Genomic DNA, 17,083 nt, shown 5'->3' with positions numbered 1-17,083 from the left:
GAAGACTCAAAAACAGGATGGGAAATGTTGCAAGAACATCAACAGCTAAATTATACAAAAGCAAGAGCAAAAAAAAAAAGAGGCAGGTAGAGTAAAAAAAATACTTCCAGAATTTTTATCAATTTAAAAAACATACTTAGCTATTAAGAGTAATGGCATCAAAAAACATTCCTAAATCAATACCCAAAAACCCTACTTTCTTCTGAAAAAGTTCTAAAAATACACAACCAAAGACGGGAGAGAAGTTAAAGATGGGTAAGGCAATAATGGCGCTCAATAAGTAATATCACTAGGAATCGACTTTATCCTGTCGTAAAGAATATTAGCCACAGAGGGCAGTTATCTTTTAAACTTTCCCCCCAATATGAAGAGATCCAGAACGTTACGCAACCATTAAAAGCACTGCCTTTTAATGAACTGTTTCTACTAATTATGTGAAAACATTCCTGTTTTAAACTCAAGCTACAGAATTCTATCCACCACTTCATACATATGTACCCTAAACTTTAGCCTGGACTCAATTTTCTAGCGGGTCTGGGAAATGCCTCAAAGCCAACGTCTGTCTACTCGAGCCTTCAATGGGCACACTCGAAGCCCACTGGGTCACCTGCGCAGCCCGTGCTCCTCCGGGATAAACGCCGGCTACCCACACGCACGGGCCTGATCTGGAGTGCAGTGCGCAGGCTCCGCGTCAGAATCTGGCAGATCAGCACCCCTCGGACGGGACGGGGCGGGGCGGGGCACCCGCGCTGCGCCAGCGGAGCTACGCCAAGTGGAGGCGACGTCCTCGGGGAAGGCGTCGGGCCGCGCCGGTCTCAGGGCGGCGGCGGCGGAGGGGGCGGGGCCCGGCTGCCCCGCGCCGAGCGGCCGGCGCTCCTCTCCGGCCCGCGGAGGACGGCGGCGGCAGCGCGGCCCGGCTCAGCGGCCCGCAGCCCCGGGCACCCTCCCCGGCTGTCTCGTCCACTCGCTCGCCTGCCCGCAGGCCTACAGAGAGGCGCGGCCCCGCGAGCAACGCCGCGGGAGGTACTGACGAGCAACACTCCGCGGTCGCCGCGCCCCCGCCCCTTTGTGACACCGCGTACCAATCGCTCGCCAGCGCTCACGTAGCCCTCCAATCAGCGAGGGTGCGGGCGGGGGACGGGGGCGGGGCCTGGCCGCCCGACGCCGGCGGTTGCTCGGGAGCCGCGGCTTCCTCTCCGTTCCGTGGTGGGTGTCGGTTAGGAGAGGCCCGGATGTTGGTCCTTTATTACTAACAGTGGGCACCTGCCTAGGACTGAATTGGGCGGGCCGGATACCTGCCGCACGGCCTGCTGGGAGCGGCGGGATTGGCCTCTGGCCGGACTAGGGTGCGGACTGCACTTTACCAGAGGCCACCTAAGGTTGCTCTTAAGAGGCACCCCAAGTGCTGGGGTGAGGAGGGTACCGGGCAGCCCCCCTCCAGTGGGTCCCTTCCAGACCCCGTTCATTCCTAGTGCTTTCAGGGCCGTCCTGCCTTTAACAGATCCCCCATTCCCCTGCTTCACTGTTTCCTAACGTTAAGGCCTCACTGGTCTCATCTGAAATATGGGTCCATTGCGTACCAGGTTGAAAACAAGGGCAAACGTAAAGTACCTCTCTTGGTCTCCTCTATTTATCCCTCATCCAATTTACCAACTGAGAGATGCAGGCCAGGTATTAGACTGGGCACCTTGGATTGTTAAATCTCAGAGTTGGGTAAACCCAGCCACACTTCTTTTTTCTACTCTAATTCCCAAGGTGCTGAACTCAAGTGTACACGATGACAACATAAACCCTCCATCCTAAAATGGGCCCCCACTCCTTTTTCCCTCCCATTCCCCACACGTGTTCTAAATACAACCCTTACAGATTTTCCAACCAAAAAGGCCTATTTCACTAGGTGGATTACCAAAATGACAATGAACAGTAATCCCCCTCCCAATCCAGCTTAATCATCCTCATCTTAAGTCAGAGGAATATATCCAAAATGAACCCCAATATCTAATCTCTCCTATCCTTTCTCATATCTCCTCTGAGACCCCACCCACCAATTAATCTCCACAATCCAACATTGAGCATACACTGGGGTTTATGATGAGACACATCTTCAGGCTCTCAACCCTGGTTCCTTCTTAAACTCCAATACTGAATAGATTGGAGCCTGTTAAGGACAGAGATGTTGTTATTATCTTTGTATACAAATTCTAAAATAGTACCTGTGATGGAGTGAATCATACTGAATCAAAAACTTAGTTTTTCAACCTGCCTCCTCACTTCAGTCAGGGAAGAACTAAAATCACAGGCTTTGTGGAATAAGGCAGATGAGTCTGTAGCCTTGGGTTCCAACACAGAAGCTCCGTTATATTGGTCAAATCATTCTTTCTCATTATATACCATTTTTCAAGTGCTATGTAGTCAACATACAGGGTTGTTGCATATTCTCTCCCATCGCAATCCTACAAAGTTGGTACTGAACACTTGACAAAGTTGGCAAAGGAGACAGAAGCTAAGAAAAGTAAAATAATTTGCCTACACTCAAACAGCTCTAGAACCAGATTTAAATCTAGGTCTCACTACAAAAAGCCAAACTTGTTCCACTATTGTACTCTGCTTCCAGATTTTAGCTTCATCTGTAAAATGAGGACATTACCTATCTGGTAGTCTTATGGAGACTGGATAAAAGAACATGGAAAGTGCCGACCACAGGACCAATAAGTATAAATTCCCTCCCCCCTTTCAAACCTCTAAAAATAGCGATTTACATATTTTCTAACTCTAATTTCTCATGAATTTCCTGGAATCAATCCTAATGATGGATCAGAGTTATCATTCCCAAAGGAAAACTATGTTTAACAGATGCCTACTAAGTCAGACACAGGTGCAGGTAACTATATGCACAAGTAACCTAAGGAACAGAAGGTGTAAGCACCCTCTTTTGCCTTCAAGTCACTCTCAGAGCAAAGCAGCACAAACAGCTGATCTGTGAGAGCTGTACAAAATCTCCGACTCAGTATCAGCAATCCCAAGTTCAATCTTTAAAAAAGTGCCAAAGGAAAAAGTTAGTGGTTTCAGGACTTGTGAAACCAACTGGGCCTGCCTGTAAGACTGTGCCATGGTTACAGTTTGAATACTTAGCACCAACATGGCACAGCATAAGAAAACACAGACTGGAGGAGGGGTCAGCTACCCATGTGGCTACCACGCTGGACAACACAGTTATAGAATATTCCCATCAGTGCAGAGTTCTATGGAACAGTGCCGCTCTACAGAAGGACATTTCCATCCTCAGTACTTTTCCTTCCATTATCTGGGTTCATTCTGCCTCATTCACAAAATAATGCAAAGCTCCAAAGGAATGGAAATGGACACCTTAGAGCAAGGATCAGAAAACTGTGTCTGTAAAGGGTCAGATAGAAGGCTTTGTGGGCTGTCCAGTCTCTCACAACTACTGAACTCTGGCATTGTAGGGAGGGTGAAAACAGCCATAGACAATGTAAATGAATGGGTATTCCAATAAAACTTTATTTACAAAAACAGACAACGGGAGGGCCACAGTTTGCCAAACCTTGCCTTAATGAACCTATAGAGGCATTTTCAGAATTCAGTGGAATCAGAGGAAACGTCCTCCTGCAAAGAGTCCTGAAGTATATAATCTTGCATCCTCTTCCTCTATCACCTGCCTGGGCTCTAAACTAGGGCTTCTATCCATGAAAGGAATACTCCTGGTCATCTGTCTGGCATTGCTTCCTCTGAAATTCCCTGCCCATTCATGAAAGGCACATAGAGGTTTCTTCTCCAACATGCCCAAAATCATACTGTGGCCCCATCAAGGCTAATTAAATAAAAATACAGTTAAAAAAAAAAAAACAACACTGTGAAATATTTATTTTTGTTTTGCAGTATTAAGCATGATTAAAACCGGGGCAGAAAACTACTAAGTATGTTGGGTGAGAAAGAGGTGAGCTAGCTGTTCCAGTATTTGCTTTTCCTAATTAAGACAATGAGTACATAAGACAGCATCATTAACTCAAGGATGTAGCTGAAGGCTGAGATGTGATACCCTGTATGCTCTACTGGCCTCCAAAGGCATTCAAAGGATCATCAAATATGTTGGACACCTTCTGCTCAGATCTTGGTTCAGGCGCTGCCTGTGAAGACCGACTTTTTGGTTTGGTTGTCTTAGCCTGGATACCAGAGGAGAAGATATCATCTTTAAAAAGAAAAAAAAGAAAACAAAAGGATTTGCTGATTAGGCAAGAAAACAGATGCTTTTAAGACACATCTACATAAATCACCAAACATTCAAGTCTGGTAACAGTAGGGAATACCAAAAACACTAAGAGTCAAGCCTCTTAGATTCTGGTCCTGGCTTTGCTACTAATTAAGTTTTATGATCACATACAAGTCACGGGTTTTCTCTGACAACAATTTTCTCAGCCACAAAGGTACGTGTGTACACGTGGAGGAGACGAAAAAGGGAAAGATAACCGAACTCCAATCCTGCCCCTGACTTTACTATCTGCGACATTATACCTACTTCTACATTCTCTTCCCATTGGATTTTAAAAGGAAAGGGCAAAACAAATAAGCAAAGGGAAATCCAACATAGGAGTCCCCCTCTTTCAGAATAAACACACCTATCTTAGGCATATCAATGCCAAAAATATAAGTCTTTATGACTACGTTTGTGTTTAGTTATTTCACTGCCTCTAGTGTTTCATGATTCATCTTACTCACCTGTAATGTTACTGCTAGGATTCAATCCTACATTTTAGCACGTGTACATAAAGATATCTATACACAAATGTTAAAGGCCATGGCATTATTTTTAACAAAGGAAACGTGGCAACAATCTAGATCGCCTTCAATATGCTAATGGCTGAATACAAAGGAATACTATACAACCACTAAAAACAAAGAAACAGATCTCTAAGTACTGACATGGGAAGACATTAACTGACAAAAGGAACAGCAGAACAGATGAAATATATTCATATTTTGGAAAAAATAAGTATATTTTTCTATGTATACAAAGTTCTATTAAACATCACCAGGTCTGAAAGGATACACATCAAACTCTTGATAATGGTTACCTCTAGGGATTGTTTTTCACATTTTACACTTTCCAAATAGTATTCATCTATTACAACAGGTATCTATTACAACTTTTGTTGTAATTAAAAAAACAAAACAAGGTAGGAAGCAGGTGGAGACAAAGCACATGGCTTACGCCAGGAGTAGGCCCCATGTGGCACTGCAGCAGCTGCTTTCTCCCAGTTAACCCCAAGGTCTAGACCTGGGAGAGGGAGGGGACGGAGGAAAAAGTGTGTATTCGGCCTCAGCTCAAGTCCTATCCATCAACACAGGACATAGCAGAAGGGTCACATCTAGGATTAGGCATTCGGCTTGCCCATTAATAAAGTAGATGTTATACCATGGGGGAAAATGAGCATGTTTATAAACACAGAAGATCTTGGGTGAGATATTAAGTCTGAGTTATAAGCTGCTTTCATATATAATCTTGCTCTCCTCCTGCACTCTCCCCTCCATTCTCTGAACTCCTGACACTCTTCAGTTAGAACTAACTCAAACAACTGCACCACACCCAAGGCAGCCACCGTGGCCTATTTCAGCCTGTGGACCAGTTTCTGACCCTCCCTTCATAACATCAGAATGTTCAGAGTTATCACAGATGATCAGCAGGGGGCATACTAAAATAAAAGTTAAATTATAAATAAAGGTCAAATTCTGGGATCTTTCAAATTCCTTGATGACCATCAGAACAAAAAGTTGTCTCACCAAAATAATTAGTCCATTTACTTATCCATCCTCAGCCTAACTCAGGATTATATAGCAAGCCAAAGGAAACCCACTGGGGAACATCTTCTAAGAAAGGGCCCACATAAAGGTAGCCAGAGAAATAACAGTCACTGAATGGTAATCACTCTCTGTGTCATATGTAGAAAATCAAACTTACCCATATCATCATCAAATATAGACTTGGCTTCTACTTTCTTTTTGGACTTTTCTTTTGGTTTTACAGTTAGGTCAGCAAAGATATCAATGTTATCATCAAACAAGTTGGATTCAAATGTTCTTTCCTTGTCTCTTGTTTTTTGTGAGGGTTTGACTGCTTCTGTAGCAAATATATCATCCTTGTTGAGCCAAAAAACAAGTAAAACAATTTGAAATCAAGTTGTAGAACTGCAAACTGCCACCATATTCTGGGACAGCCACGTGACCTGCTTTCTCTACCTGGAATCCCTAACTCCATCCAGATCTCTGCCTGGCCCAGTCCTTGTCTTTCTTCTAGTCCCAGCTCAAGCGCCAGCTCTGTAGAGAGGCTTTCTCTACCAGTCCTACCTGAAGGAGTGGCTCCTACACCTAGCCATCCCTCTGTTCCACTGCCCTGAGGTGTTTTCTTTATGGTAGTCAACATTATCTGAAAACAGTTTATTTATCTGTTGCCCTGTCTATATCCAATGTCCCTAACATATTGGTCCTACCTCACTTTGTGCCTCCAGTACCCAGAGGCTCAATAAACATGTGCCCAGAGAGCGGCACTGAAGGCCTTCCTGCTGGCACTAAGTTGTCAGCTCCAGCCAGGCCCTGTTTCCTCAGGAACCAGAGGCTAAACACTTAAGCAGTACTCTGAAGCTGCTTTATATAGGTCACAGAGCGACACACCAAGGAAGGGGACTACAGCAACATGCTGATAAAAACTATAAAAATCAAGATTTGGATCACTATGGCCAGCCAAGAACCACACCCCCACATGAAGCAAAACAAAAAACGACTTCTGAGTAAATTTCAGAATTACTAATTAAAGAACCCAACTATTAGTATTAATAAGCAAGTAGACAGCAAGCAGCAATGAAACAAGATTATTGTAATGTATGACTCAAATGAACCAATCCAGTATTTGTCTTAACATAGAACCAGGTCCAAAAAGGTAGTTACGTTCTATTACCTCAAAAATATCTTGTGCTTTTGAGATGACATCCTGCTGACTGTTGGATTTTGACTCATTCTTCTTGCCTTTCTGATCTGTAAAGAGATCATCCTCATCTTCCAAGAGGGGAAAAGGATTCGTTTTCTTTGCTGGTTTTTGTTTAACAGACTGGAACAGATCATCATCACTGCCTGCCTCCCCTAGCGCAGGAAACATGGGGCTCTTTTCTTTACTCCCCCGTGGCGGGTTGGCCAGGCTCTCTGCTGCCTTTGCCTTGGCTTTTCTTCTCCCCGTGGACTGAGATCCAGTGCCCTTGGAGAAGATATCTCCAGAATCAAAAAGGTCATCCTCAAGAGGCTGACGCAGAGATTTCGCAAAGGAGCTTCTGTCCACTTCAGACACAGGACTGCCTGCCCACGTTGGAATGGTAGCTACCACCGCCTCCTCAGAGCTGTCTCGTCCACCAGCTGCCCTGGGCTGTGGCTGAGGATCATCACCTGGTGAAATGTCTCCATCTGCCAAGTGTGCAATGGATCTTCTGGAGACACTCACATCATCAGCCTCACTGGACTCCTGGGCAGCCAACCTCCGAGCCGCACGGGTCTGCGGTCTACGCTTCCCTCTCACTTTGACCCGGCTCTGTAATGGCAAAAAACATGTTGATCTAACGATTTAAAAAAAAAAAAAAGTGTTCAAAACTAACATAGCAAATAATCACTGACTCAAAATATTATAAAGTTGTCTGGTCTACCTCAATCAAGATATTATCTAAGACACAGAAGAGATGATTTCCTAAAGATTTCCAAAGACATTTAATAGCTTCTCCAAGACTGCATTACTCTGAATCTTTTAATAGTCCCCATTTTTGAGTCTTTGGAGGGCAATATCTGTTCAATTTCATACAAAAGGCTTCATCTGCTGCTAGAACCCTTCAAAGTAGGCATGTTGGTACTCTTGTGCTCCACACCCTCCCTGGCTCTTACTCTGCCCTCGGTTTACATGTAGGTATCTTTCAAAACAAGAAAGAATCAGGAGGAATTCTAGTGCTAACCTTTTCCAGGGGCTAGCCTAAAACCAGGCTCCAAAACCAGGAAGATAAAAGACAATAAAGATAGGTAATCTAAAATGTTCTTTTCTTCAAGTCAACAAACACTAAATTCAAATGCTAAATATTTCACATAAAAAATGTGGCTTAGAAATCAGAACTTTTAAGATAACCACAAAATAGGAGTTACTTATTAGCAATAATGTAGTATTTGTGGTATTTTCCAAAATACATAGTCAAGTAGTTTTAAGAAGGTACAAGCTACTTTGGCCGAATTACTTGGCTGTATGTGCCTATTTCAAGAAAATTTCACGAATAATTTTAAGAAGTAGCCAATGTAAACTTACCTTTCACCTTACCAAAGGCTAACAAAAAACAGAACAAAAGGAAGCATATTTTATTTTTCACAAGGAAAATAGGTTTGGAAATACTTAGAATGAATGTATTTGCTAGGGTTATCCGAGGTACTGTTGCTTACTCAGAGATCAGCCAAGATTTTCTAGAGAAGGAAGACTGGATAGAAAAGAGAACCAACTAAAATGAAAGCAAAACCTCAAAGAGTTCAGGCCATCCAGCATACATCCACAGTCATGTGGACCAGTGTGACGGAACTGTACCAGCAGGGAAATAACTGCCATAGGATCTCAGAGGAGGGAGCCCAGGACAAGAGGGCAGAGGGGAAACATCACAGAAGCAGTGAAGTGACAGTCTGAGCAGACTGTCAATGAGCAAGAGCATTCCTGACAGAGAAAGCAGCCCAAGCTATTGGCAGTAGAGGGTTGAGGTGTGTGTGTTCATGGAACAGTGCCTGGTATGACTGGAGTTTAGGCTGACAGTGTGGTTGGTGAGCAAGTTGGAAGCTTTGGTTAGCATGGTTTGTAAAAAGGCTTTAACACCAAACCAAGGAGCTTGAATGTCCGTCCTCCTTTGGGCAGCAGGGAGGCCAGCAGAGGAGGGACGCGATTTGCTATGTTTAAAAAACCTCCAAGGGGCAATGCAGGAGAGCCTGGAGGAAGTGGGACTTCACGTGGCTACTGAGCAGAATGTAAATGTAACAAACAGAAGCAGTGGAAGGCAGAATTAGGAAGGCTTAAGGGGGATGGAGAGGCTAAAGGAAGAGGTGCCTCCTTCACAGGGGGAATGGGAGGCAGCCTATGATGTGTAACTGATGGACTAGGAAGAAATATACAAGTTTTTCGGGCTAAAAAAAAAAAAAAAAAAAGCAAGCAAGCAAGCAAAGGTGGTTTCATCACCTTGTTTGCACTGTGTAAGGTGTCTGCCTGAGCTGGAAGATCGAAACTCACGCCGGCCTCCCCACTACTGAGAAGAGTGGGCATACTTTCCAGACTGTGGATCCTCTCAGGTTCAGATAAAGGAAAAGCCAATTCTGGCAAAACGGGCTTTATTCCAGAGATCTGCGGAGCCGCTGCAGGCAGCAAGGCTGCTGGATTAATCGCTAGATTGGCCTAAAAAAGAAAAGTGAAACTTACTCTGTATGTTTTCTTAAACACAGCAGTCTATTATTACTCCTGTGACGCATGACAAGAGACATGGTATACATAACGTATAATATGACAAGAGAAAGAAAAATGCAGGGAGGTCTCCGGATCTAGTCTTAGAATTAAAACAGAGTAAGATTATATACCCGTGCCCACCACTGGGATCAAAGAAAAGATGTTACAGACACAGCACACAAGAAGCAACAACTAGAGGGTGGGGAAGAGATAAGAAAATGTCTGGCAGTAGCTGACAAAAGTAAATATCCAAAAAAGTTTATAGGTGCCACAAGGCAGGCAGTGAAGATTCCAGACATGTTATAATTACTTGTATTTTCCAGATCCGAGGGGATGGCTCTTTGGTTTTAAATGGAGCGGGACCTGGTGAGTCCTGTGTGAAATTACATTCAGTTAAAAAATACATTGGGGAAATAGAAAAGTGTCTCTTGGATTACACTTATGCCTGTTAAATTTGAGGGAGCAAAGCTGTCATTTTCTGTAATTCTATAATGGGAAAGGTATTCACAACTCTCCTGGGGCCTTGAAACCTTTCACTAACATTATTTCACTTATGCCTCCTCATCTGTTGTGTAGGTGGAATGCTGTCAGACTATAGATGGAGTAAAGGCAGATGAAGATCATGGGTTAGATTCCTAAGAATCACAGTGTATCAGAGCACCAAAACCTGACCAGTTGGCAAAATTACCATGCTTGTTACCACCCCACCCCCGCTGCCGCAAATACCACCGCAAATTCACACACAACCTAATGCACTGAGGTTCTAGAAGCAAGGGAAGCTGAAACTTGGGGTGAGTCATTGGAGATGTGTTCTCCCTAGTGCCTGGTTTTCACAGCTCAGGACACTGAAGCCTCAGGGAGACATCCAGAAACCGCTGTAAGCCAGAACTGGATCTCACTCTCCAGTTCCGGCCTGTTCCCAGAATGAGTTCCAGAGAGAAGACTGCTGAGGACAGAGACCTATCAGCAGTGACCTCAGGAGAGGTAACCAAGAAAATGTGCGAACCAAGGAATTTGTTATAATTTATATTTAATTCTAATGTAATTCTTACTCCAACATAACCCAAAGGGAGAAATGGGGCTTCTAATGGGAAAAATATTCTTCACCCTATATTAACTCTTATCTTGGAACTGAATTTGAAAGCTGTCCAAAAACAGTAATCATAAGTATAGCTTCATGGGACTGGGCTGTAGAGTGAGAAGAGATGAGGCAGTAGGGAGGCATGTTTTAAAAAAAAACAAAAAAAACCCACAGGAGGGGCACCTGGCTGGCTCAGTCAGTAGTAGAGCATGCAATTCTTGATCTCCAAGTTGTGAGGTCAAGTCCCATACTGGGTGTAGAGCTTTACTTTAAAAAATGTTTAAATTGTGAAATTTAAACATTTTTTTAAATATAAAAACACACACAGTTAAGAAAGAGAGGTAGTCCTACTTGCTGTTTCCTCCCTAATCAAGAGAACTCTGAATATCCTAGGGTCTGCGTGATGGAGTCCCTCTGTCTGGGGATGCAAACAAGAGCTGAAAGTCCTTAAGCAGTTCTAACCTGAGGTGTTTCCGGTTTCAGTGTGCTTTTTCCTTTGATACCCTGAGTGGATTCAGGATGTTTTTGGTTCTTGAAAGAGGATACAGAGTGGTCTTTTTTCACTACTCTCTTCTTTTCTGATATCTTCAAAAGAAAAAGAATACCAAACACCTGTCAGGTATCTTAAAAATTTTAAAGAAAAGTCATAACTCATAAAAATAATCTGGATTCTGAGTTTTCAGTCATTTCTCAAATGAGGGTTGAAGACAAAGGCAGCATTTCAGATGGCATTCTAAAGACTGTGACCTTCTCGGGAGTCTTCACTATGCTAAACAGAAAACAGGCAGTACCTAGGGCTGCCTGGGTGGCTCAGTCAATTAAGCGTCTGCCTTTGGCTCAGGTCATGATTTTGGGGTCCTAGGATCGAGCCCCGTGTTGGACTCCCTACTCAACAGAGAGTCTGCTTCTCCTTTTGCCCCTCCTCCCCCCACTCATGCTCTCTCAAATAAATTTTTTTTTTTAAAGATTTTTTATTTATTTATTTGAGAGAGAGAGAATGAGAGAGAGCACATGAGAGGGGGGAGGGTCAAGAGGGAGAAGCAGACCCCCTGCCGAGCAGGGAGCCCGATGTGGGACTCGATCCAGGGACTCCGGGATCATGACCTGAGCCAAAGGCAGTCGCTTAACCAACTGAGCCACCCAGGCGCCCTAAGTAACTTTTTTTTTTAATTTAGAAAAAAAAGAGAGTATCTAACAAAATCTACTGGGGTGGAGAAAAATGACACAAACGGCTAACACTCAGATTTAAAGCTTTGCACCTGAAAAGCAAAAATATTTAGTCAGCATGTTGCATGCACTGGTCTTTCAATAAATAACCTAAAAATCAAACAAATCTGGGGGCACCTGGGTGGCTCAGTCGGTTAAGCGTCCGGACTCTTGATTTTGGCTCAGGTCAAGATCTCAGGACTGTGAGTTCAAGCCCCATGTCAGGCTCCTTGCTGAGCATTAAGCCTACTTAAGATTCTCTCTCTCCCTCTGCCTCTGCCCCTCCCTCCCTCCCTGTACTCTCTCGTATGCTCTCTCAAAAAATAAAAATCTTAAAAAAAGAATCAAACGGGGCACCTAAGTGGCTCAGTCAGTTAAGCATCTGCCTTCGGCTCAGGTCATGATCCCAGGGTCCTGGGATCAAGCCCCGAGTCGGGCTCCCTGCTCAATGAGCAGCCTGCTTCTCCCTCTGCCACTCCCCCTGCTTGTGCTCTCTCTCTCTCTGTCAAATAAATAAAATCTGTAAAAATAAATCAAGCCTGTAATACAGTAAGAGCTTGGGTTGGTTAATGCTTTAATGTTAGGAGACATTAAGATGGCAACACCACAAACACTGTCATCAACACGCTATTTTGCCATTCCTTTACTAGTAAGCACCACAATTCTCTGTGTATTTTCCTTACTCTTTTTTTAATGATTTTATTTATTTATTTGTGGGGGAGGAGAGCACAAGGGGAAGGGGCAGAGGGAGAGGAATAGCAGACTCCTCACTGAGCAGGGAGCCCAACGTGGGGCTCAATCCCAGGACCCTGAGATCATGACCTGAGCTGAAGGCAGACACTTAACTGAGCCACCCAGACATCCCTATATTTTCCTTACTCTTATAACTATATGTTAATTTCCTTCCCAGAAGCCTTCCCCCACACCCCAGTATTGAGAACAAAAGGCTTGTACCAAAGGCTGTGATTTGGCAGGGCTGAAAAGATCATCATCTTCATCATCCCCAAACAGGCTCCCAACACTTGGCTCTAATAACTGGAATAGACAAAACTCAAATTCAGTATTTAAAACAAAAGCCATTTACGAAGAGAACTAGGTGAGCTGCTAATATATAATACAATAACAAAATCATCATGTGAAGAACCCTTGAAACTGACCCTGGTTTTCTTGGTGCCAGAGAAAAGGTCAACATCCGGGTCATTGTCCTTCTGGAGCTTGTGACTAAAAAGGAGCTCTTCATCCTGAAAGACACCTGTGCTCTTTGGACGGGCATCAGGATCAGGACTCTGGAAAAAAGAGGGAAGTTCTAAGGGTTTACCCGAGGAAATCACAGCTACAAATATGGAACTACAAAGATATCCCCTGCAGCTGTTTACAAATGGCTAAGGGCTGGACACAGCCCAAGTGCCAATCAAAAAGGAAAGGACACATTCACAGAATGGAATACTATGGAGCTACCAAAAACAGTGGAAAATATATTGGTAAATACAGATCACATATATATAATCTTCCAGCCTGTGTGTAATAAATGTCTGAACTTTTAATTCCCAAATGAGAAACATCTTAAGGGTGAAAACACACAAAATCAAATTAAGTGCTTCCATCTCATTCACAAAGGGAAGAAGATAACGCAGCTGACTTAATACCAGAACTACAGAGTGGTCAAGTACGTATCCCTAATCTGTCAGCAACCGACTCCAACCTTCCCCTATGCCCATCCACCTTCCATCCCACTATCTTCAGATTCCGAACAAGTTCTTTTTATTTGGTAGGGTATCTGATGTTTGAAAGTTACTACACTTGATCTTAGCCAAAAGGCCGAGAAGCGATGATGTTTGAAAGTTACTATTCATATTACTTGTTTTGACACTCTTAATACCCCCAACTTGACATTCTAAACTCCACTATTTTTTTTTTAATGTTGGATAGAAGCTACCATAACAGAGCAGTGGAAGGAAGGCCCGGAGGCAGAGCCCCAAGTCCCTGAAGGGGAATGACAGAGACAAGAGCTGGAGGCAAGGACGATATAAATAAGCACAACATCCTGCATCCTGACCTTGTGACTTCTAAGACCTTGGGGCTGACAGACCAAAGAGCCACAGGTGTGGAACACATGCTCTCCTCTCCTCTTCCATCTCTGCCCCAGGGTAACCCCTAGACTCATTATAATGCATTTGCATTGAAGGTGTCCATTGTCCCTGCCCCCCCCCCCCCCCCCCCCCCCGCCGCCCAAACCCAAGGAGAAAGGCTGCCAAGACCTTTCTGGTAACAAACCTTGCCAGGTCAAAAACTCCCCCTTCCAACCTGTGGGAGGAGCTTCCCAAATGATTGGAAGCAGCTCCATTAGAGACCACCCCACCTCTCAGCCTAGAGAGACCCAATAATATCCAATCCCAAAATAACTGAGGGGCAGGTTCCACCTTGTAGAACCTGCCCACTCTCCCACCTTGAGAGTATACTTTCACTTTAATAAACTGCTTGTGTTTGCTACTTTCCTTTTGGCTGTTTTTTAAGTCCACTGAGGATCTTCATAGAAATCTCCTAAGGAATCCAAGGACTGAGACCTTCATTCACACAATGTAGACTCTCTCACCCATAACATTTAGTATCACAACCACAGATGTTAAAAAAAAAAAATTCACCGAATATTATGCAGCCATCAAAAGGAATGAGATCTTGCCATGGATGGAATTGGAGGGTGTTATGCTGAGCGAGATAAGTCAATCAGAGAAAGACATGTATCATATGACCTCACTGATACGAGGAGTTCTTAATCTCAGGAAAACAAACTGAGGGTTGCTGGAGTGGGGTGGGGAGGGATGGGATGGCTGGGTGATAGATATTGGGGAGGGTATGTGCTATGGTGAGAGCTGTGAATTGTGTAAGACTGTTGAATCACAGATCTGTACCTCTGAAACAACTAATGCAATATATGTTAAGAAAAAAAAAAAGAGCAGGAAGGGAAGAATGAAGGGGGGGAAATCGGAGGGGGAGATGAACCATGAGAGACGATGGACTCTGAAAAACAAACTGAGGGTTCTAGAGGGGAGGGGCGTGGGAGGATGGGTTAGCCTGGTGATGGGTATTAAAGAGGGCACGTTCTGCATGGAGCACTGGGTGTTATGCACAAACAATGAATCATGGAACACTACATCAAAAACTAATGATGTAATGTATGGTGATTAACATAACAATAAAAATTAAAAAAATTCACAACTGAGGAGATGCGTCACATTAAAAATTAACTAGTTATTATTACTGATTATACATTAAAACCCAGTGTAACACAGTAACTAAGTTTGAAAGTTTCACAAACATGAAAATCAGTACAGAATCACACAGTAAAAGACTAAAAAAAAATATATAGCAAATAATTCATATTCACTATGTGTAGCTCTCATTTATAAACAAGGTTATACTACTGGTATAATAAAAAAATAATAAAACACTTTTCATAGAAATCAACATAGACCATTTCCTCAGTTTGGTTTACAAAAAAGCACTGGCAATATGCCACCTTATGGTTTTTTTTTTTTAACATCCCTATTGAGATAAAATTCACATACCATAAAATTCACTTAGTGTATAATTCAGTGATTTTTAGCAGATTCACAGTTATGCAAACACCATCACTGTATAAGTTAGAACACTCCCATCACCCCAAAAGAAACCCCAGTGCCTCTCCATTCTCATCTACCCCACTCCCCCAGACCTAGGCAACCACTGATATACTTTTCTAGCTCTATGGATCTGCCAATTCAGGACATTTCAAATAAATGGAATCATAAAATACGTAGTCTTTTGTCACTGGCTTCTTTGTTTCAGAATGTTTTCAAGGTTCATCCATGTTGTAGCATGTATCAGTAACTCATTCTTTTTACTGTCAAATAATATTCCATTTTGAGTAGATATTGTTTATCCATCCATCAGTTGATGGACTCTTTAGTTCTTTCCATCTTTTGACTATAATAATGCTGCTGTGAACATTACATTCTAGTTTCGTGTGAATATGTGTTTTCATTAACTCTTGGATATATACCTACGGGTGGAATTGCTAGGTCTTGGTGGTGACTCATGCTTGCCAATTTCAGGAACTACCCAATTGTCTTCTGAAGCAGCTGCACGAATTTACATTCCCAACAGCAACACAGGAGGGTTCCAGTTTCCCCACATCCTCACCAACACCGAGCTATTATAGAAAAAGTCAACAAGTGTTGGTGGAAATGTAGGGAAACGAGAACCCTCAATTCTTCAGTAACTCACACAACAAAACACACACCATAAAATGAGATTCTTCTATCCTTTCAAAAACCTGAAACTAATAACTTCATTGCTTTTTGCTCACCTTTCCTACTTCTTTCTTTGGAGCTTGGATGCTGTTTTGATCTTCTGTTTTATCCTCTTCCTCATCAAACAAACTAAGAACAGTTTTGGTTCTACTTTTGGTTCCTCTGTCCACAGGGGATGATGAAGAAAATAAATCAGAATGCTTGACTGCTTCCTGAGTAGATACAGTCAAAGGTCCTCCCTGAAAATGGAAACAACAAAAAAACAAGTAACATGTAGAAATACAAGTCCCACCGTGGGACCCCCCCCAAACTCCTCAATAATTCAGTAACGGCGACATCTGCATGTTTCCGGGCGCTATAGCTAGTCACATCTACTTCCAAGTAACAAAATACTGAGGCCAACTCTCCACTGGCTGCTCCAACAGAGACTCTTGTGCAGGTAATTCATAGCCAAAGATAATTTTTCCAACCAGTTTAAAGTCATGGGTCCCTTCTTCCTACCAAGAGATATACATATCAGTTATAACCCTGATCCACACAGGTTGCTCATGAACTGTAAATAACTTAGTCACAGAGAAAACACAAATGCCAATCACTAGGAATGGATCATGTATTTCCTAGTATTTAATTAATACTTCAGTCCCAAGGAGAAAACTTACTGACAAAATCAGACACTTAAACTGTAGAAGGCTCACACTGCATTATGCAATGAAAAGAATCACTAAAATGAGCCTAAAATATAATATTTATTCACTCAACAAGTTCCACATTTCAAGTAAGAGCCCACTGATTTTAAGAACCACTATCACTGTATGAACCACTAAGAAAAAAACAACTCCCAATTAAACATGCCACTGACTGTGAAGTACATCTTAATTTCAAAGTGATCAAACCGTGGAAAATATGCTCCTTTGAAGAAACAGGTAATTCACAAGTGCCTACTATATGGGAGGTAATATGCTAAGTACTACAGATATCATGGCAAGCCAAAGAAACCTG

The 17,083-nt window shown here is 43.0% G+C and overlaps 2 protein-coding genes and 1 pseudogene across 15 annotated transcripts in view; all 3 read right to left on the bottom strand.

Annotated features, from left to right (window-relative positions):
- Positions 1-1,012, bottom strand: part of ZFAND4 (zinc finger AN1-type containing 4) — an 80,932-nt gene extending 79,920 nt beyond the window's left edge. For 2 of the 6 annotated variants that reach the window (XR_010412504.1, XM_064594958.1), the window contains exon 1: positions 608-1,012. The gene's annotated coding sequence lies outside the window, so the exon portion shown is untranslated. The remainder of the gene's footprint in view (positions 1-607) is intronic. The other 4 variants (XR_010412503.1, XM_064594957.1, XM_045878305.3 and 1 more) reach the window with 4 other exon arrangements.
- Positions 1,013-3,497: 2,485 nt separating this feature from the next.
- LOC123847090 (WASH complex subunit 2-like) overlaps positions 3,498-17,083 on the bottom strand; it is a 53,731-nt gene continuing 40,145 nt past the window's right edge. For 5 of the 9 annotated variants that reach the window (XM_064594948.1, XM_064594950.1, XM_064594949.1 and 2 more), the window contains 9 exons: positions 16,141-16,323; positions 12,953-13,081; positions 12,750-12,830; positions 11,052-11,174; positions 9,819-9,881; positions 9,248-9,460; positions 6,968-7,588; positions 5,975-6,152; positions 3,498-4,207 (listed from right to left, as the gene is read on the bottom strand). In XM_064594948.1, the coding sequence (XP_064451018.1) occupies positions 4,068-4,207; positions 5,975-6,152; positions 6,968-7,588; positions 9,248-9,460; positions 9,819-9,881; positions 11,052-11,174; positions 12,750-12,830; positions 12,953-13,081; positions 16,141-16,323 (1,731 nt within the window). In that variant the 3' untranslated portion in view covers positions 3,498-4,067. The remainder of the gene's footprint in view (positions 4,208-5,974; positions 6,153-6,967; positions 7,589-9,247; positions 9,461-9,818; positions 9,882-11,051; positions 11,175-12,749; positions 12,831-12,952; positions 13,082-16,140; positions 16,324-17,083) is intronic. The other 4 variants (XM_064594951.1, XM_064594952.1, XM_064594953.1 and 1 more) reach the window with 4 other exon arrangements.
- LOC123847303 (U2 spliceosomal RNA) lies at positions 13,564-13,625 on the bottom strand (annotated as a pseudogene).

Source organism: Mirounga angustirostris, unplaced genomic scaffold (genome assembly GCF_029215605.1).
Source record: "Mirounga angustirostris isolate CCGP_5_RB_7025 unplaced genomic scaffold, mMirAng1.0.hap1 SCAF_6, whole genome shotgun sequence".
Classification (NCBI taxonomy): Eukaryota; Metazoa; Chordata; class Mammalia; order Carnivora; family Phocidae; genus Mirounga; species Mirounga angustirostris.
Note: the sequence above shows the minus strand (reverse complement) of the source record. Positions and strands in the feature narration are given on the sequence as shown.